This window comes from Aquarana catesbeiana, linkage group LG02 (genome assembly GCF_042186555.1).
Source record: "Aquarana catesbeiana isolate 2022-GZ linkage group LG02, ASM4218655v1, whole genome shotgun sequence".
NCBI classification, from domain to species: Eukaryota; Metazoa; Chordata; class Amphibia; order Anura; family Ranidae; genus Aquarana; species Aquarana catesbeiana.
In genome coordinates this window covers 419,988,526-420,009,870 of record NC_133325.1, presented here as the reverse complement: position 1 = coordinate 420,009,870, position 21,345 = coordinate 419,988,526, and the positions used below count along the sequence as shown (strand labels likewise).

The window sequence follows — 21,345 nt, the reverse complement described above, 5'->3', positions numbered from 1 at the left end:
CTCGATCTTATAGAGAATTTTCTTCTGATCTTGTTTTGAAACTTTTAATTGCTCTTTCAAGTTACTCATCTCCAGCTCTAATTCCTCTGTTCTTTTCTCCGTTGTTTCTACCCTTTCCAGGAGACTCCCAAGATCTGCTCTCACCAGGCCTATTTCTGATTTTATTGCATTCTCCATCTTTTGGAACATGTCGATCAGTTCCCCTTTAGAAATAATCTGGGCACTCATTCTACTATCTTCCCCCCGGCTCCTTTCCGTCTCGCCTTCCATAAAGGAAGTCTCTCTTGATTGCGTCATCCTTTCTTCACCTTTGTTTGGGGTTCCTCTTCTTCCCTCTGTCCTTGGTCCTTCATGCACGTCTGAACCATCTCCTCTTGGGCTCTCTCCTTGGGACATATATTGTTTTATTGTGCTGCTCGAGGTTCTATCTTTCGGGGTTTTAGATGCTCCCCCTTTTCCTGCCTTGGCTGCTGCTTTATTCATCCCTCCCTTCTTCCTTGCCCCTCTTGTTTGTACCCCCGTTTTACTTCAGCCTAGCCCCTCCACCCGTGGGAGAGTCTTCCCGATATGGACAAAAAAAAAAAAAAAAACCCCCCCGGGAAAGAGGGGGGGGGGGGTATTCTTAAGCCCGAGAGGGCCCTTAAACCGCTCAAAGCCTAGACCCGGTCCACCTGTCCCTCCCCCTGCAACAGTTAGTGTGCACCAAGGGGTAGCGGCTTTAATCTAGCGATAACAATTATGTTTCCATCATGTTATAGTTATTAAGAGATGATATAGCAGCTCTTCAGTATAAACAGGACACCATACACTTTTGCTCATTCACAATGACCCTTCACCGTGTCCCTTCTTTCTACATTTAGTTGTGTGAAATTTCCACTAGTTTGAAACAGCAGTAACACTTTCATATGTCTTTACTTTCACATGTCCCCTTCTGCTCACCTCTATTTTGCTTCCTGTTCGACTCAAGCAATAGACTTCCAGAGGGGGGAGACAGCGCACACACACACAAGAAAACCAAATTGCCTGCACTTTACCAGTTTCCTGGGGTACTCATCATGGGATTGCACTTCGTTTTACCGGAGTCTCATTTAGGAGGGGTGTAGGGGGGGGGGGGGGGGAGAGACAGAGATGAGCCAGACCTCCCGCACTCGTCGTCTGCTCAGACACCTCTCCTTCCCCGTTCTCGGGTTAGATCGGCGGCGGCTGTATGCAGCGGTATGCGGCGTGCAGAGACCCGTCCTCCTCCTCTCAGGTCCGCTCGTCCGCAACTTCCGGGAGTCTGCCTTCTTGTCCTACGGCCGTGTCAGATCTTCTCATCACGGCTCAGCACTCTGAGGGGGGGGAGACGAACGGCATGGAGCTCAGGAACGCCAGCTGGCTCGCTCTGATCTCTCCCTCCGTGACGGGCGTTACGTCCTCCCGCCCATCACGTCGCCGCTTCCTGTGTTCTGATCTTTCTTCTAAGCTAAAAAAAAATTGATTCTCATTTTGGCCAGAATCGTGCAGCTGTACTGGGTGGGATTGATTGCTAATTGGTATGTATTATATCCCAGCCACCATCAAAGCTATGAAGCTAGCTGCATCTTTTGCAGACTCTGAAGAACTACAGAGGGTTGTGTTCTAGGCTAGAGATGCAGGAAGGGACTCTGTACCAAGTGACAGTTTGTTTTCGTTTGTTTTATAACGTTGTATTAAGAGAAAAAAAATATATATTGCGTGATGTCTTACAATACATGGTGTTGTTACCTCCCCCCCCCCCGACACACACCACAGCATCCAGAACAAGAACGAAATGGAGAACATTGGTTGTAAAGTCATCAAGAAAAGTGACAGTGTCTAGTCTGGATGTAGACTGAGCTTCAGCTAAATGCAGAATATCAGGGGATCTGCAGACAGCAGAGCAACATATGATCTATGCTGGGACTGATCATTCCATTCAGCTCTAGTGAAAAGAAAGGGAGTTTAGCTTTAAATATCTTGGAATTTGAAAGTGTGTGTCTAAATAAAAATGTTTTACTTCCTTGCATTGAGACTATAAAAAAAAACAAACTTATGCTGTGGTTGAGACTGCCCCTTACTGTAATGGACAGATTTGAAGTTATTTTTCTACCAAAGGTAGGATGCGTACTTTGACTCCCCTCATATGTACCAAAAAACTGTTTACAGGTGAAGACTATGATTTTCATGTTAATTTTGATGTCCCAAACACATCGCAGGTGCAATGCAGGGTTCTTGCAGACAGTCTGTGTAAGCTGGCTGCTTGTACGAAGACTTGACTACTAGATCGCTCAACAGCATCCTGGCAGTTCAGTGAGGCGAGCCCATAAGATTGTTGGTACTTGTAGTTTTCACATTCCCAGGATGCTGTGTTTGAATAACATGGCCGGGTGGGACTTGTCCTTTTAAAGCTTTGGTTGCCAGTGCCCGAAATAACCTGAGGAGGCATAGCCCTAAATCTCTGAACAACATCCTGTGTACTGTGTTTGTTTGTTTGTTTTTTTGTTTTGTTTTTTTTTGTTTTTTTTTTTTTTTTTCAGTTAAGACCAAAATTAAATTTTATCCTATAAATTTTTTTTTTTTTTTTGCAGGATATCCTATTGCACAGCTGATAAGCTACATGATAAAGTTTTTGCCTACATTGCTCAGAGCCAGCAGAATGAAACCTTGGAATGCCATGCATTTCTCTGCGCAAAACGGAAAATGGTAACCTTGCTATCTTGCATGTGAATTAATGGACAACTTAATCGTGGATTTATGGAGTCTAGTTTGTGACCTTCCCTGTTGCATCATTTGTGTAGAGCTTCATTTGCTTTTTGTGTAGGTTTTTAGTAAAGTGTGCAAATTATTGCATTTAGAGTAAAAATGTAATGGGAAGGGGTTGTCTTTGTGCCTGTCCCTGGAAGGATTTGACCCCTTCCTGACCAGAGTATATATTATATATATATATATATATATATATATATATATATATAAAAAAAAAAAAAAAATTTGATTCGCCACTGCGTTGTTTTAACTGACAGTTGCACGGTCGTGCGACTTTATAACCAAACAAAATTGACTCCCCCCTCCCCCCACAAATAGCTTTCTTTTGGTATTTGATCACCTTTGCGGTTTTGTGCTATAAACAAAACAATTTTTGGGAAAAGTTTGTTTTTTTTTTTTTTTCAAAAAAGTGTGCCCAAAAGTTAGGTCTATAAAATAGGGGATAGATTCACGGAATAATAATTATTATTGCACCGCGACATGGCGTACAAATTGGACACTATTTTGGGAACATTGACATTTTATACAGCGATCAGAACTACAAATAGCCATTGATTACTGTATAAATGACACTGGCAGGGAAGGGGTTAAAAACCGCATTGCTTGGCTGAGAAAGCCCCTTAAAGATAAGAAATGCTTATGAAGATTTCTAGGATGCATTAAATTTTGACCTAGGCCAGAAATCAGTAAGCAATTGAAAGGGAGGGTTGTTAAAAAATTAAAACACGTAAATACAATTTACTTTCCTAGCCACTTAGGGCTAGGAGCGTAAGGATTGAAAATGCTTAGGTCTCATGCAAAACTGTAGAGAGGTCCCCCCCCCCCCCCCCCCCCCAGAGTTGGAAGTGTTTTACAGCTGAAACGTCTCTCAAAACCCACTAGTTCTTTACCAGCCAGAAAACGCCCCTGCCAAAAATTAACAGCCTATGTGTGCATGGATACATAGTTGTGCTCCATAACTTTACATACCCCGGCAGAATTTGATCTGAATGTTCCTCCAAAAATTTTTTGATAATATACTGCATTCATCTTGCCATCAATTTTGACCAAACTTCCTGTGCCTTTTGTAGCTCGCACATCCCCAAAACATCAGCGATCCACCTCTGTGTTTCACAGTAGGGATGGTGTACCTTTCATCGTAGGCCTTGTTGACTTCTCCAAATGTAGTGTTTACGGCTGTGGCCAAAAAACTAAATTTTGGTCTCATCACTCCAAATAACTTTGTGCCAGAAGGTTCGAGACTTGTCTCTGTGCTGTTTGGCATATTGTAAGAGGGATACTTTGTGGCATTTGCTTAGTAATGGCTTTCTTCTGGCGACTCGACCATGCAGACCATCTTTATTCAAGTGCCTCCTTATTGCGCATCTTGAAACAGCCACACCACATGTTTTCAGAGAGTCCTGTATTTCACCTGAAGTTATTTGGGTTTTTCTTTGCATCCTGAACAATTTTCCTGGCAGTTGTGGCTAAAATTTTAGTTGGTCTACCTGACCGTGGTTTGGTTTCAACAGAACCCCTCATTTTCCACTTCTTGATTAGTTTGAACACTGCTGATTGGCATTCTCAATTCCTTGGATATCTTTTTATATCCCTCTCCTCCTGTTTTATTCAGTTCAACTACCTTTTCCTGCAGATCCTTTGACAATTCCTTTGCTTTCCCCGTGACTCAGAATCCAGAAACGTCAGTGCAGCACTGGATGAAAGATGCAAGGGTCTGTCAGGAGTCCAGAAACTCATTGACCTTTCTCGCACAAACATCACGGGTGAGGATGGTTACCTTTAATGGCCAGTCAAACCCCTTTGTGTCAACTTGTGTGCATGTTATCAGGCCAAAATCGCCAGGGTATATAAACTTTTGATCAGGGTAATTTCTGTTTGTTTATGCTTTTTAAAAAGAGTAAACACAGTTGATAATAAATGGCTTCAGCCAAACACTAACCATGAGTGAAAAAAACTTGTTCTTCATTAATCTCTGAAAAATGGCCAAGAAATCATAGAATTCTGTCAGGGTATGTAAACTTATGAGCACAACTGTAAAATAACATGCTAGGGAGTTTGCTGCATGAAAAAATGTCTGAACCCAAAAAAAACAGCAGCTGTAAAAACGTCCAGTGTGTAAGGCCTCATGCACACTGGACGTTTTTGGACATTTTTACAGCTGCTGTTTTTGGCAGACCTCCTCCTCCTTTTTTTTCTTTTTTTTTTTTTTCCTTCTTCAGTCCTTTTTTAACTGCTTTCCGGCTGTCATGACGGCCAGGCGGCGCGGCTCTCGTTGCGGGAGGGCATCATATGACTGCCTCCCATTTTTAAACAGGGAATATGTGCGATCATCCCTGTTCCTTCGGTGGTGGCATGTCACGGAGACGCCGCTCGCCACCGAGGGGGGGGGGGAAACAGCCATTGGGCATGGCTGTTTACCACGTGATCAGCCGTGATAGTCACGGCCGATCACAGATGGTTACACCCCACTGTGCACGGCACATGAGCGCGCTGCGAATGCACGTCGGTGGTGGCATGTTCCCGGGAACACTGCTCATCGCCGCTGGTAAACAGCCATTGGCCAGCTGTTTACCCACGTGATCCTTTCACAGCTGATCACTAAATGTCAACAAACCGCGGTAACAAGATGTTACCGAGTTCTCCTCCTCACACACCGATTGTGTATTTTAAGGAGATTGCGTTACCGCTTGGTGTACACCAATCACACAAAGGGACGTACGGGTACGCCCATTTGCCTAGCCGTGCCATTCTGCCGACGTACATCGGCGTGCGCCAGTCAGGAACCAGTTAAATCTGATTCCACTGCGGACCAAAAGAAGGGTCCTGCACCATTTTGGTGTGAGCTGTAATCTTGGTTGTAGCCTCTACAAAAGTTGATCAAATGATGTAATGGACATGTGCGTAAAGTTTAAAGAATTTCTCCGGATAACTACGCAGCCCTGTATACACATTTGCAAAATATCCAGAGGATACAAGATGGGATAGCAAAGGATGGGTCCAGAATAGTCGTCAACTACATCCCTCTCCAGCTGTCTGCGCACCATCCTTATTAAAATCCAGTAGCCTAGCCTCATCAATTTTCTGCATCGCAGGATCCATAACACAGCAAGAACAAGCAAATTGGCTCCTGAACAGTGCTCTAGAACTTTCTCTTCTCTGAAAATGGTCACGAAACCATACACAAAGGCTTTGCAGAGATGCATTGTGGGTAAATGGGAGTTACTAATAGCAGAGAGGTGGTTTCTAGCTAAAAGCTGAAAAACGCTAATGCTGAAAAAACGCTATTGCAAAAATGTTGAAAAACTTACTGCAAAGCTACGTGTGTGTGTGTGTGTGTGTGTGTGTGTGTGTGTGTGTGTGTGTGTGTGTTTTTTGTTTTTTTTTTTTTTTTTTTTTTTTTCTGTAATTTGTTACAGCTTCATACTTGTATAGAAAGAAGAATGTATGCATAACTTGCACTAAACAGATCTTCTGCTCTTTTTGTTTAGGCCCAAGCTGTTACATTAACAGTAGCTCAAGCTTTTAAGGTGGCTTTTGAGTTTTGGCAAGTATCTCGGGATAGTGAGTATAACATGTTAATTTATTGTAATGACCTTCTTACGATCTAGGTTGTCTTTCAGGCATATGTGTAAAAAAAAAAAAAAAAAAAAAACTCCAAGTATAATTTGACTGAAACTTCTAAACTTGTCTTAAGCTGTGCTTTTTCCCAATTAACAGCGAGATGTCTAAAATATCTATACACAGGCATTTTGCATTCAACTGCGTTTTTTTACTGCTAAGATGTATAAACTCATTAGTGTTAGTGGAAATATGAGATGACAACACTGGACCTAATAGGCTCAGTTCTCCTAGCTATAACAAACCTTATACACAATTGGATAGAACATGCACAAAGGAAGAAAAACCTGCTCAGCGCAAAGAGATATATAAAAATAAGCACAAGTAATACACATAAATTTACAGGTTATGAGTCCAACAATCCTTTCCATATACAATCAAATTTAAACATGGCATTGAGTGAGAAGTAGGTTTGCTTCTCATATGCAATGCACCTATTCAGTTCCTGTAACATGCTGTTATCATAGTTTGAAAAGTTGAAACCCATTGAACGTTCTGGAAGCCACCAAAAGTTATACTCTGTCTCAAAATATCACAAAATGCATGTCATGGGATCTACACCGAAGTGAGACCTATATGAATTGCGTCCAGTTTCTGATTCTTCTGGGAATAGAGCCCGATGCCTCAGCTTTCAATGCCTCAAAGGCATTTGACAGCATAAAACAGGAACATATTTGGGTTTGTCAACTTTTGATCTTGGATGCTAAACCTCAAGTCTCTGTGCAAATGGCCACCTTTACCCCACTTTTGTTACAGCGAGGGAGGAATCGGGGCTGTCCCCTTTCTCTGCTTCTCTTCACAGTGGCTATTGAACCACTGGCATGCTTGCTGCAACAGACTACTGGAGTGATTGGATTTCATAGTCCAGAAGGGAAGCTCGCTCTTCATGTGAGCGATGCGCTCCTCTTCTGTCTGATGTGTAATCCTATCCCATGAGGTTATGTTCCTTGCTGCTGAATTTGGAAGTTTCTCAGGGCTTAAGTTTTTTTTTTTTTTTTTTTTTTTTTTTTTCCCCTTTTGATCCTCTTCGGGTTCCGCTAATATGTCCACTTTTTTTCCCATTTTTATAAGGTTTTCTCTCAAATTTAAATACTTGGGTATTATCTCCCAGTGTTGCTGACAATTATTCTTTTTGATGTCACCAGTCATTTGCTAGGACATATTTGGCCTCTGTTTAAGATTTACTTAAAGCGGAGTTCCACCCATAAAATTAACATCAGCAACATTTGGAGAAATTTTTATTTATTTTCACTTGTTCATGGCTGTTGCTATGGGGTCCCTTTGTAATCTGCCCCTTCCTCTCCGCAGCGCCTGTGCTCGCTAGAGCTCCTGGGAGATGTAATTTCCCAGGAGTCACTGGGCAGCACCGAGGGCTAGAATTGCGGTATTTGATAGGCTTCTGGTTGCCATCACGATAGGGCGGGCACTTCCGACGACGTCGCTCATTGTAAGGGCAACATTAGAAGTTTGCAGCGCATGCTGGTAATACAGCAGCGCCGTATACCGGAAGTTTATGCTTGTAGGCTTCGCCTGCCCACAAGATGGGAATGCCCTAGCGGCAATAATATAAGTTTAACTTTTTGAGTATAATATTCATAAAAGCGGTGCTAGTTATGAGACTATCCATTGCTAAATAGACATAGTAATATTTAAGAGGGGGGAAAAAAATTCATGTGGTTGGAACTCCGCTTTAACATCACAGGTTACACTAGGTTTACTCCTCTATGGTTTAATGATTTTCTCTCTGAACTTGGAAGCTACAGAGTTTCATAGTTGGGCCACGATTGGCATTCTGATTTCTCACTTCTGCAAAAAGCAATCCTTAAAATGATTTCAGCAAGTATGATCCAAATTTTCTCTAGAGAAGTGATTTCTACCAATACTTCCAAATCGGACATGCCTTCATGGCCCAAAATGGCTCCCTTGGCTTTTAAATTACCCCACTATTCGAGGAAATCTTTAAGACGCAGGATTGCACCAGCCTATGGCACTCTAATTTTAGCCCTGTCGTGACTTTCATTTTCACATTTCATTGAACTCCACGGGGAAAAGAGCTTATCCTGGCGTTGGCTCTGTGAATTGAGACCATTGTCCTATTTGTGCTTTTGGGAACACTTTGTATTCAGTTGGACAGCTAAAATTTCAGTAGATTTTGGGCCATGCATATATTGGTTTATGGCCCTGGCGATACAGTTACTACCACTTTTAATTACTGTTTCAGATAAAGAAAAGCGAGAAAAGTCTGGCTCTGATGGTGAAGTGGCAAGCAGCTCTCAGTCAGAAAGTTCCTCAAGTCTCACCAGTGTTAAAGGAGGTGAGTTCAAAATTCTTCATGCCAGAGGGTAAAACCAGTCTTAACACCTGAACAGTTCTGCAACTTTGACATGCATTTAGTAAAACTATACCTAACATGTATCATCACAACTACTTTGTTTATCCAGGTGAATAGTAATTGATATTTCCCAATTGTTGGTGGGTTTTCTCCTACCTAAAACACACTGCCACCTAAATATATACTAGGTAATCCTTGTTTCCACAGACCTGTGGTGTGTTCTTCCTGGGCAGTGCGGTGTCACTGAGGTCCTCGCTTATGGATTGTCAGGTGCATGCTGACCAATTGGTTCCTTCGATAGAGGCAGCAGAGACCTCCGGCTAGTCTCTACTTTTAGGCATGCTATTGGTGGTCTTTGATTTCTTAGTTTCCTTTTGCGTGGAGGTGAGCTGGGATGGAAGGTGAGTAAAAAGCATCCCCCATCCAGTCCTTCCTCTTCGTGTGATTCTGAGACTGTCCCTGCCGCAGCAGGACCAATCCTCTGTGGGCCCAGAGGACATGGGCCTTGAACACTCACATAACGATGATGACTACATTTGTTGCTTGAGAAAGGGCACCGGTGGCCGCACACATTACCTCTGTGCAGGAATCTCTAAAAATTGAGAATTCCTCTTGGGCAACCTGAGGAGGTGGCTGTCAATTTGGTACTCGTGAGCAGTCACATTTTTGATGAGGTTTTTCCTTACCCTGCCTACTTCAATACATTTTACTAGGAATGTCCAAAGTGGCCTTTTGTAGTCCCATAAATGTTTTTTGGTATGTTACTCTTCTGAAGTGGACCTCCTCCCCTGTCATAGATCCTCACATTTGTTGGTTGAACAAGCCAACCGTGATTCTGGTGGAGGACACCTTCCTTTTTTAAGGACTCGGACTGGAAGGCAGAATTGGTCACTCGCTCCGTTTACGGCTGCTGGTTTGAACCTACGCCCTATCTTGGCTAGAGCCCTTGTATCTCAAACCCTCACTGAGCAGGCAAAAGAACAGTGGACTTCTCTGCTCTTTGACAACTTGGTTTGCAAGTTGGTATCATTTGGGCTACAAAATTTGAATTTCTTTCCTATCCACCAGATAAGTGCTTTAATTCCAATCTTCATCTCTCCCTGTCTTATCTACAAAATCTTTACATGGCATTGCATGACATGTTTCTTCGAAAGAAGCACCAGAGATTTTGGTGCTTATACACCAACTTGTTTTACAGTTGTAAGAAGGAAGTGGTCTAGTCGATCCTGGACCTCAAGTCTCTAAGGTATGAAAGTTCAACTGAATCTGTCGGTTATGTGGCGACCTCTCCATCAGGGGATTTCCTGACCATAGACATTGCGGACACTTATCTACATGTCCTACCTGTGCCGGGCACCAGGCCTTTTTCTGCTTTGTGGTAGGGAAAGTGCTTTAACAAATTGTGGCTCCTCCCTTAAGACTAGCCGCCGCCTTCCAGTGGTTCAAAGTACTGGCTCCGGTCCTGGCATTACTGTGACAACGGGGATTGCCATGGTTGGATATCTGGATGACTTCCTCCTCTGAGTGGAGTCTGTCTTTGCTGGACAATGTGGCGATCAGTTTGCACTCGAAAGGAAGTTCGACTGGATTCTGGCCTTCAAGAAGTCTGCTCTGACTCCAGCCAGGCGACTGGAATACCTGAGTCTGACTTTGGAGCTTTGTCCAGCGGCAGAAACACCTTGGCCCGTGCTGAATCCAGAGTGCTGTTCATTCATTGCTGTTCCACCTGGTCTTCTCTGCAATTTTGCATGCAGGTCCATGGTCTCATGATGTCCACCTTCAAGGTGGTCCCCTATGTGCAGTTCCGTACAAGGGGTCTGCAGAAGGAAATCCTATGCAAATGGGGCAAGTTTCCTGTATCCTTAGACAGAGCCGCATGGGACACTCAGTCAAGTCCTCCATCCTGTGGCTTAAAGCGGTCTCCTCTTGCCATTAAGTAATTTCTCCCTCTCCATTGGACAGTGGTCTTGACTGACACCAGTCTAGGGCCAGGGCTGTTGACCGACAGTTATCCCGAATCCATATCACTATCCTAAAGCAGAGTGAGTGAATTCAAATTCAAGGAGGTCGGTCACTAAAAATTTTCAGGCCGAGGTCCGAATCGCAAGTCTGTGCCCTGAATTATTGTACGTGTCTTTCCCTTTTTTGGAGCAAGCCGTGCTTGGAGGTTTCCTCCACCACATGCTCTGGTAATACTCTGTGAATGTAAATGTCCCCAATAGTGTTCCCCTTACATCAGGTGCCCCTACCAGACTAATTCATTACATTGGGTGCCCCATAAATCAGTTGCCACCATCGGGGTAACCCCTTATATCAGATATTCCCATCAGATTTCTTCATCAGAAGGCTCCCTTACATCTGTCTCCCCTTAACATAATGTGTGCATCAGCATGCAAATTTTTATGTTTAAGGGTCACTCTGATGGGCACATTTTGTTGTGCCCCTGTAAATGTCACGCCCCACATGCCTTGAGGGCAGGCCAGGAGGAGAAGCCAGCAGAAGTAGCAAGTTGCAGGGGGTGCGAGCTACTCCAGGAGTCTTGTTGAAGAGGGTGGGCACGCATATCACATTACTATATACCTCGTGGCCGACAAGGAGTGGGAGCCGCAAGAACCAGCAGCAGGGGGCGTGCATCTGACATCACACCATACCTTGCGGCCTGGCCGAGAGCTGCAAGAGTCGGCAGCAGGTGGCGGGGCTCACATTGGCTGCAGGGGCGCCCGCAGTTCCAGCAACCAATGACCGCTGAGTGGTGGAATGGATGCACTTTACACTGACGGTCCGAACAGGAGCCATTTAATGACAGCTTTCCTAGAGCTTTGTGCATTGGGCTGTGTCTAGCTCAATGGATGGAGCATCTTCAGGGGTGTCTCTTCAGGATCTAGTCCAACACCACAGCGGTGGCCTATGTCAATCGCCCAAGCAGGACAAGGATTTCGGCAGTGGTGCTGGAAGCCTTGCTCGCACCCTTTTTGTGGGGCCGACTTCATGCAGACTTTTCTGCCGTTTTAAGGTCCGGACATAAATTTGAATGGTGGACTACCTTGGCCATCAAATTGTGGTCCCTGCATTCAGACATCTTCCAGATATGCCTGCGATGGGCACCCTGGACGTGGATCTTCTGGTGTCCCGTCTCAACAGGAAGGGGTAATGATTTGTGGCAAGAATGACTTTTCCTGGCAGATGCAAAGATCACTTGTGACACCATGAGGCCATTGGTCTCTCTTTATGCCTATACCCCTCCCAGAGCTTCACCCTCATTTGTTGCACAGGATGGAGGCCGAAGGAATTCGGCATTCTGGTGGCTCCAGATTGGCCTGGTTGATCCTGGCACACCAGTGTGGTGTGTTTGGTTGCACATATGAGCGATTCATGTCCATATGGTTGCGATCTTTCCCTGGCCTGGACTGGCTCTGAGGTCAGCCAACAGCCCGCTAAGCTGGCCGCCCCCGTCCCCTCCACAGCCCTGTGTGTGTGTGTGTGTGTGTGTGTGTGTGTGTGTGTGTGTGTGTGTGTGTGTGTGTGTGTGTGTGTGTGTGGCAGAGAGCCAGAGACTGACAGCCACCAGCTCTCTGCTCAGGAAGCACTGAGGGATCAGTTTGATTACTCGGTTCTCAGCCTTAGAGCCGGTGGGGGGGGCAGATGCAGCATCCACCTATGTAAGTATGGGTGAAAAAATAATTCACATACCCAACATCTCCTCTTTCCTGCTATCACACATGACAAGGCTTCATTCACATGGAGCATATGCACCCATGCCCAGTGTGATGGTTGTGTACTGCATGGGGGTATTTGGTATTCTGTGCAGGCAGTCCAGTCAAAGTCAATTGGGACGCAGCAGCTGCATGGCAATGGTCGAATGTCAAAATTTGACATGCAGACAGGAAGGGATACATGTATCCAAACGCAGTGTCTGCATTCAGATCTGTGCACCCACTTCTATAGGCTAAGCTCTCTGAATGCAGCAAAAAGTGGCTCAGCATAAAGGACCTGTCAGAATGAGCCCTTAGGAGAATTTATCAAAACTAGAGCAGAACGAATCTGGAGCAGCTGTTCATGGCAACCAATCGGCTCAAAGCTTTATTTTTCAAAGCTGAAGATAGAAGCTGATTGTCATGCGCAGCTGTTCCAGATTCTGACTGTACCAGTTTTGATAAATTCCCCCCCACTGTGTTTTAACATTTCTTACCCCCTGACTACTGCATTTTAAGTACAGCACATGCTTTGTTAAAGTGGTGGTAAAGGCACATGTGGGTAAAAAACCTGTGTGCAGCAGTTACACCCCCCCCCCCCCCAGCCCCACCTAATACTTACCTGAGCCCCCTCCTGGTCAAGCAATGTTCACGAGAGCCTTGGCTCTCCAAGGACTCACAATCCTGATTGGCTTTTGGTAGCAGCGGGAGCCATTTGCTCCCACTGCTGTCAATAACAGCCAGTAAGCCAATTAGGAGACTGAGTGGGTGGGAGTGCGCCTGCTTAGATGCCCCCATAGCAAGCTTCTTGCTGTGGGGGCTCCCAGAGGGGGGGGGGCAGGGTTGCCAGCAAGTGACCCGAGAGGATCAGGGCTGCTCTGTGCAAAACCATTACACAGAGCAGGTAAGTATAACATGTTTGTTATTTAAAACAAGACTTTAATATTACTTGAAGGTTAGCTGTGTGTAGTAAAGGATATGCAATAAAACAGTTTTTTTTTTTTTTTTTTTTTATTAAAATGAATGTACTGTGATTTTGTACTGCCTTTTACTCGCTTGTGGCAGTCATTAAAGCATATGGCCATGTAAGGCCCCCCCCCCCATTGATGCAATCTGACCATTTTGGCGTGGTGCCACAATATTGCCACATACCATTTTTCTTGGGGGGGGGGGGGGTGCAAAAATGACCAGCCCTGCGTGCCAGATGTGCTAGCTACTCCACTGCTATAGACTGTACATATTAAGTTCCTGAAGTTCCTTGAGAGATACCAGTATTTATTAATATAATGTATAATAGATTAAAAAAAATTCTATCTCTCTCCCTAAGACCTTTCACCATTTTTGTTACTGGACTTGTTCTCTTATCTCTTATCGGAAGTGAGGTCTCCAGAACTGAAAACATATATTCTAAATGTGAAATGTAGTGCATTATTTTCTCAGTGACGCTTGTGTTTTTGATTCTTCCTTGAACCTCACACATGCTTCGCTTAACTTGTGACTGACATTTAAAATGGGAAAGTGTTATAAAACCTCTGTCAGTAGGGCTGACGTGCTCCCTCCTTTACTTGCCTTTCTCCCTTGGCTTGCTATCAAAAGTAAGTGAGATTAAATTTTCCCCCCTTGGTGTCACAGATGGGGGGGGGGGGGGATTAAATTATATTCAGTTTCTCAGTTTATCAAACTTGTAGTTGGGCTTTAAGTTTGTCACGGTTGTGTGGAATTTTTTACTTATTTATATTTTTTACTATACGATTACTACACTGCCTTTTTTAGTGTAACCTGGCTTGTTTCTGTAATGTTTATAGCTGCAGGTAATCTCTTGGAACTAGATGAAGCTAGCAAAGCTTTGGATATATTGAATGCCAGAGACAATCACTTTGAAGGTCTGTTTCAACAAGATGCTGCTAGTGAAAACAACAACATTGTATGGGTAAGTTGGCCACTTCACTTCAATACCAGACACTTTCACACCCTTCCTGTCCAATTTTCAGATTTCAGCACTGCCACACTTTGACAATTAGTCATGCAATAATGTAATGAAATGTATCATTTTGACAGCTTTGTTTTTAGTGATTTTTAATCACCACTAGGTATTTTGCGATGAGCAGAAAAATGCTGAAGGTTGGAAGACAAATTTTTCTTTTTTTTATGAAATTTTGCTAATCTTCATAAATTTAGGGCAAAATATATTCTGCTACATTCATTTTAGTAAAAATAACCCAAAGCAGTGTATATTTACAGTGTGAAAGTTGGTCTACAATCTAATTGACGTGGAGATTTCTCTTTACACTATGCGTAATCCATGTCTCCTGTGCTAATGAGTGCCCTTTTCAGCCTTTTGGTATAATGCATCTTAGTACAACCCTGTTTCCCACGTAAAATGGACCTAACCACCGTCATCACATCCTGAGCTCCACAGGCAGACTTCTCTGAAATACCTGTGTTTTTTGTTTGTGAAGCCATCAGGCTCTATTGTTGCTATTCTAAACAATCGGCCAATCAAGCACAGGTAAGCACACAGGAGTTATACAATTTTCATCTAATGAACATAGGATACGGGGAGTGTATGGGTGTGCCTGTGCAGGGGCAGTGTGTATGATTTCCTGCCCCCCTGTCCTTGTAAGCCATGCTCTTCAGCTAGACAAAGAAAGCCACATGGCTGGTCTTGGAAATCGTGAACGCTGTCCGCGACCAAAACACACTCACCCCCCCCCCCACACACAATTGTTTAGGTCACAATCCTAAGGAAACATGACAAATCTAGGTTTGGTGACTATTATATTGAGCATTAACAGTCCTTCAGTCAGACGCCAATGTCATCCCCAGCATTGAGCTATGGACTTGGCCCAGCTTTGCTTGCAGTACTGACTGTTCTTTGCAATTACAGTATGCTCCCTTTCAGGCGGAGCAGATCCATCCAAGCTGGGATCTCTGCTGAGCAGGGCAGATAACTGGTCCATGTCCACGCCGCTATGCAGACACGGACACAGCCTGCTCTCCTCTTTGGGGAGGTCAAATGGAAATGGACTGCATGTCCATTTCTATCCGATTGTCATCCAATCCGCCGGACAGATGGCAAACTCATCCCCATCTGTTTTTAGTGGACCAGATCAAATGCCAGCAGGTGTCAGTGGACACGCTGACATCTGCCTCCCCATAGAAATCTAATTGGGTCTGCCTGAAAAATGGACAGGCGGACCCGATCAGTACACTGGTATGGAAGGGGCTTTAGGCATAGGCAAAAGCACAATTGGCCTGTGCCTTCATATGGGCATTATAAAAGTGACCTAATCAACACCTTGAAAGTGTCACATGCCATATGGTTAATCTTTGCAAAGGTTTCATTTTAGTGGGTTCATTTTTCCCCCTATAGATTTTTAATGGAGCACATGCACTTTTTTTTTTTTTTTTTTTTTTTTTTTTTTGTTTGTTTTCCTTCCCAGTTTTTGTTTACGGTTTTATTTCTTTTTTTTTTGTGCAGGAACTAGATGATGGGCTAGATGAGGCTTTCTCAAGGTACTGTAATTTTTTGGACATTACTCTTACTTGCTTTTGAGCCATACTGTGTTAAAGCTTAACTCCATGTTTTAGTGAATGTGCTGCTCAACCTTTCACAGGAATCTTTGTATTTTTGAATGCTTACAATTCTTCCTCTGGCTGAGGCAGGCAGATGACCTCTTAATCTCCACCTTTTCATTCAAAAAAAGTTTCCTGTGAATCTCGCCTCAACTAATTTTTCCAGGAGCAGAATGGGACTTCCCGCTCCTGCTGTTGGCACAGTGCTGTATACAGTTTGTAGCTGAGACTACATGCAGTTGATACAGTGCTGACAGCCGCTGCATGCGTTAGTTAAGGAAATGGTTCATTTGGACAAGTTTGGTCCAAGTGGACTATTTAAAGTTGTGTAAAACATGGCTGTAAGCCAGTGATGCATCCACAGTGCAAACTGCAGACGGACTACCTGCACAGGTGATCAAATCATGGCAAACAGAGGCAGCATACCAGGTCGTTGATGCAGAGCATAGAAGTGTGATTGCACACAGCATTTAGGGGAACTGCTGCAAGCTGCCCACAGAAATCCTAATATCAGTACTGACCGCTGATTGAATTTCTCCACTGAAATAACGCTGAGCCCCTGGGCAGGAGTAAACCCAGGGACACCCAGGCAGAAGAGAAAGCAGCAGCTTGGAACGCAAATGCGCTCCAACTGCTATAGACTGGAAGACCTTAGAGCCAGAGAAGAAACAAACTGTTGCCATGGAATATGTAATACATCACTGCACACGGCAACTTCAATCCTGCTTCCACGATCAGACTGGGCCAGGTAGGTTGGCTATCTGGCCATTGTGCCGCTTGCCTGCCAATGGCCAGGCTTTAGCTCTTCCAGCGCCTCCTTTGTTTGCCCACTCCATACCCTGCTAACAGCCAAAGCTTATTGGAGTATCTTCTGTTTAGCTCGCTCCATACCCTGCTAATAGCCTGGACTTATTGAAATATCGAGACCATTCTTCACCAGTGCTTGCCGCTGGTCTTGATCGTGCAGAGAAACTTCAGGTAGACTAATAACCAAACCGGTCCTTTGAAGGACAAACATGGCCGCTGGCTTGGAGCAAAGATTTATGGGAGAGGGGTCCTATATTGAAGGAGTGGAGGCGGGGTTAACTCACACATATGCTGCCATGGAGTCTATCAGGAAAAGGTGATTTTTGGAATTGATGGCAGCAACACTTCTCAAAAGTTGGGACAGGGCAACAAAAAGCTGGCAAAGTACTAACCAGGAAGAGCTGAAAGAACATTTTGGAATGAATTGGGTTAATTGGCTACAGGTGAGGAACATTGAGTATAAAACCAGCAGCTGCAAAATGAGCAGAGGTTCACCAATCTGTGAAAAGCTGCATCTAAATATTGAACAATTTCAGAATAAGGTTCCTTTGACCCCTTTCACATGGGGCTGTCCGTTTTTACTCCTCAGCTTGCTCAGCCGGGATCACTCCGTTGATCCCCGCTGAGCCGGCGGATGACAAGTCCATCTCTGCACTCTGTGCAGGCACAGACCTGTCAGACTGCTCTCCTCTATGGGGGGGGATCGGATGATTACGGACCACCTGTCTGTTTTCATCCGACCTGCCAGATGGATGGAAAATGGGACATCCATCCATCTGGATTTTGCGGACATGTCACGACTGACATCCGACGCTGTATGGAGCAACCGTTCAGATCCGCCTGAAAAAACTGACAGGTGGATCTGAACAGTCCGCACATGTGAAAGGGGCCTTAACGTAAAATTGCAAAGCCTTTAAATATATCACCATCTACAGTACATAATATCAAGATTCAGAGAATCTGGAGAAATGTCTATGCGAAATGCAATATTGGCTGCTCGTGATCTTTGGGCCCTTGGATGGCACTGCAATAAACAAGCATGATTCTGTGTATGGGCTCAGGAATACATCCAAAAATCACTGTCTGAATTTGGTTCTCCAGACCATCCCAAATATGCATGCTAAAGCTCTAATGCAAAGAATTAGCCATATCTGAACATGATCCGAAAAGGCAGTCTTCTCTGGGCCAAAGCTAATTTAAAATGGACTGTTGAAAAACTGTTCTGTGGTCAGACAAATCGACCAGGGATTTTTTTTTTTTTTTTTTTGGAAACCATGGGCACTGCGTCCTCCGGATTAAAGAGGGAAGGGACCTTCCGGCTTATCAGTGCTCAGTTCAAAAGCCTGCATTGCCGATGGCATGGGGGTGTGTTAGTGCATATGGAGTGGGCAGCTTGCATGTTTGGAAAGCCATCCACGCTAAAATGGATATCCAGGTTTTAAAGCAGCATATTCTCTCATACAGACTATATTTTTCAGAGAAGGCCTTGCACATTTAAGGACAATACCACACCATGTACTGCATTTATGACAACAGCATGGCTTCGTAGTAGAGACGCGGGTGCTTAACTGGCCTGCCTGCACTCCAGACCTTTTCACCAATTGAAAATATTTGGCACATCTTGAAACCAAGTATGACAGATCCAATACTGTTGAGCAGTTCGATTCCATTTCGTACAAGAATGGGACAACATTCCTCTCCCAAAACTACAGCAAAGCAACTTGTCTCTCCTCCCTTTTGTCCATTCCCATATGTTTAGAGTCTTGTTTAAAAGAGGGAGTGCTACACAGTGGTAAACATTTATATATTTAGATTTTATATTGTGAATAAAATGGGTTTGAGATTTGCAAATCAATCTGTATGCAGATTTTTACACAGTATTGCAACGTTTTAGGAAGTGTTCGTATTCTGTTTAGGCTGTACATATGTAACATTTTAACTTTTTTGCCTATTTACTGTTCCCTACAGACTGGCAGAGTCTAGGACCAATCCTCAGGTTCTTGATATTGGGTTGACGGCAAATGATCTTCAAAGTGAAGACTGCTTGTCTCCTTGCAACTGGGACCGACCGGAGCTGAGTCCAGCAGATGGAGATGAACTGTTTATGTTCTGACATTTGTAAAGCACTCTGACAGTTTTCAGTGCAATAGTCCCAAAAAGAGCTTATCACACTTCACTTAAAATGAATACAAGTGGGACCCCTAAAACCAAAGTTTTAACATGTACTTTAGATATTTTGTCAAGAACAAAGAATGTCAGCAAATATTTTATATTACCAGCGTGCTACAACTTACTTCTGGAGCAACTTCAGAACATTTCATTCAAAGAATACCCAAAGTGTTTTTTTTCTCTTAGAAATGTTCTTTTCAGTTTTTTTGTTACAAAATTGTGTGATCAGTATTTTTCTAATCTAGCTGATGCAGCACACCATGATGGATGTATAACATGGCTTACTCCAGTTTTTCTGTACTGGGAAATATATGCATCACGTTTTTGGTTTTTATTGTATTCAGTCCTGTGTGGTAACCATTATGGCGGCAAGTCTGAATATGGATTTCTACAGACTGTTATTCACAGCATGCTAACTTATGTGTTCTCAATCTCACACCTTCCCTGGAAAAGTGTCAGAATCCTGATCGTGTAGTGTAGAAACCACCCCCCTTAATTTCCTTGACAGCTGTAGAATATTTATGTTAACTGGATATCTGGCCAGTTATCATCCAGGTCCTAAAAACTGAGCTGTTGATAAATTAATGGAGGCTTTAGCCAATATGAAGGCCACTACATACAATTCATTGAAATGTGGGACCTCAAGATATATTGCTTCCATTTCTTGTATGGATAGTCAATCTCAGTAAGTTTTCGGTGATTTGACACTTACAATTTTGCACTTAACTTGGCTCTGCACTTCCATTTTACTGAAAGGTTTAAAATACCTTTCTGTCCCTGTTGCCTATTGTGGGCTAGTGTGGGAGAAAAATTAAATAGAACCGTCTCAAATATTAATGATTACATGGAAGGAGTGGAGACTCAACCATGAGTGATTCCTATATTGTTTCATTTATACAAGTAAATACTACACTGTTGATTTATTTAATAACCGTACAACAAATAATCCCATTTAGTAACACGGAGCACCTAACCATATATCATTTTTATCTGTGTGGATGTTAAATGGACAGCAGCTGATTTCTAATTGGTTGCTAGCAGTCGCTGTACAAAGCTTCTTGTTGTACCAAACTATAGCACTTAACTGTGTTGGCAGTAGTGATTGGCCCAAAAACTCAACTACTTTTTTAGTTAACTGGAACTACCCACAAAACACTTGGGCAATTTTCTTAAATGGTGAAGGGTTTGATCATATTTTTTAACACTACTGTCTTAAAAAGGCTCACACATGTTACACTTTATTTTTTTTTTTTTAAATGTCGGGTACCCTTGGTGGTTTCCAGTATGGCGACTGACTGGTATGCAATATGTTACGGTTTACAAGGTGGAATTGCTTCTCATTATGCTTAAAACATTTGATACAAATCCTTAAATGCAGATGACCATTTATGTTATGAGTGTTTTTTTGGTTTTTTTTTTTTTTTTTTTGGTTTGAAATTAGCAATTTATAATGTAAAAGTATATGCAGTATTTTGAAAATGCGTTTTTTTGTATGCTTTATATGTAATATTTTATTAATACCTATACTATAAGACAATCATCTTGTTTGAATGGTCTGCTCTGGAGAAAAAAAAATGTGGATAATGAATGTGAAGTTGTTGCTTGGGGGTTCGCTGTGTTTTTTTGGTGGGTTTTTTTTTTTGTTTTTTTTTTTTTTTATAGTTTTCATTAAGCTCTTGATCTGGCCCTGCAAAAACTGTGTGTCGGGGGGGGGGGGGTTGCCTCTTTCATCTGATGAATCTCCACTTTATAGGCTGCATTGTCATTTGTTCATAGTATGCCAAATATGCACTTTGTTCAGCCTCTGAATGCAGGCCTATTCCGTAGATATGCTAGTTTGCATCTACAGAAGCATTACTGGCAAAATAATCAAATGATTTTTATAAAATGAGAACCCGTGGTGATGAATTTATTCTATTTCTTCAGATAATTTTACTTACACAATAAGTTGACCGGGAACTAGGAAAGGCCTAATTGTAGCATTTGAATATCCCCCCCCCCCCCCCCCCCCCCCCCTTATAGGTCAGTGGTCTGTCTGCATTTCACTATAGCAACTTTTGGAGCCAGATAAATATTCCTGTGTGGAGGGGAAAAAGAAAATGACATGTTCTACAAGTTGCATCCCAAATTATATTGCTAATAAATATTGTAGTACTCGATATTGCTGCAATGAGAGAAATTTATATTTTGTAAGCCTGCGTCTGACAGACAACTTTATTGGAATGGTGTGCCTTTTGTGGGTTTAGATACATAAAGCTTTACTGGTTAATGCAGTGTACATGAGAAATATTTTAATAACATTATCTTCCATCTTCAGATTCACTGTAAATGCTTCCCAAACCAAAATTAAAACTTTGGTTTAATGCACATTAAGTTTCTGTGTTTTTT

At 43.2% G+C, this 21,345-nt stretch overlaps 1 protein-coding gene across 1 annotated transcript in view; it reads left to right on the top strand.

The window, feature by feature from the left end:
* LDLRAP1 (low density lipoprotein receptor adaptor protein 1) overlaps nt 1-20,945 on the top strand; it is an 82,142-nt gene extending 61,197 nt beyond the window's left edge. The window contains exons 4-9 of the mRNA XM_073615457.1: nt 2,589-2,703; nt 6,252-6,324; nt 8,603-8,695; nt 14,211-14,335; nt 15,887-15,921; nt 18,757-20,945. Coding sequence (XP_073471558.1) covers nt 2,589-2,703; nt 6,252-6,324; nt 8,603-8,695; nt 14,211-14,335; nt 15,887-15,921; nt 18,757-18,901 — 586 coding nt within the window. The 3' untranslated portion in view covers nt 18,902-20,945. The remainder of the gene's footprint in view (nt 1-2,588; nt 2,704-6,251; nt 6,325-8,602; nt 8,696-14,210; nt 14,336-15,886; nt 15,922-18,756) is intronic.
* The last annotated feature ends 400 nt before the right edge of the window (nt 20,946-21,345 follow it).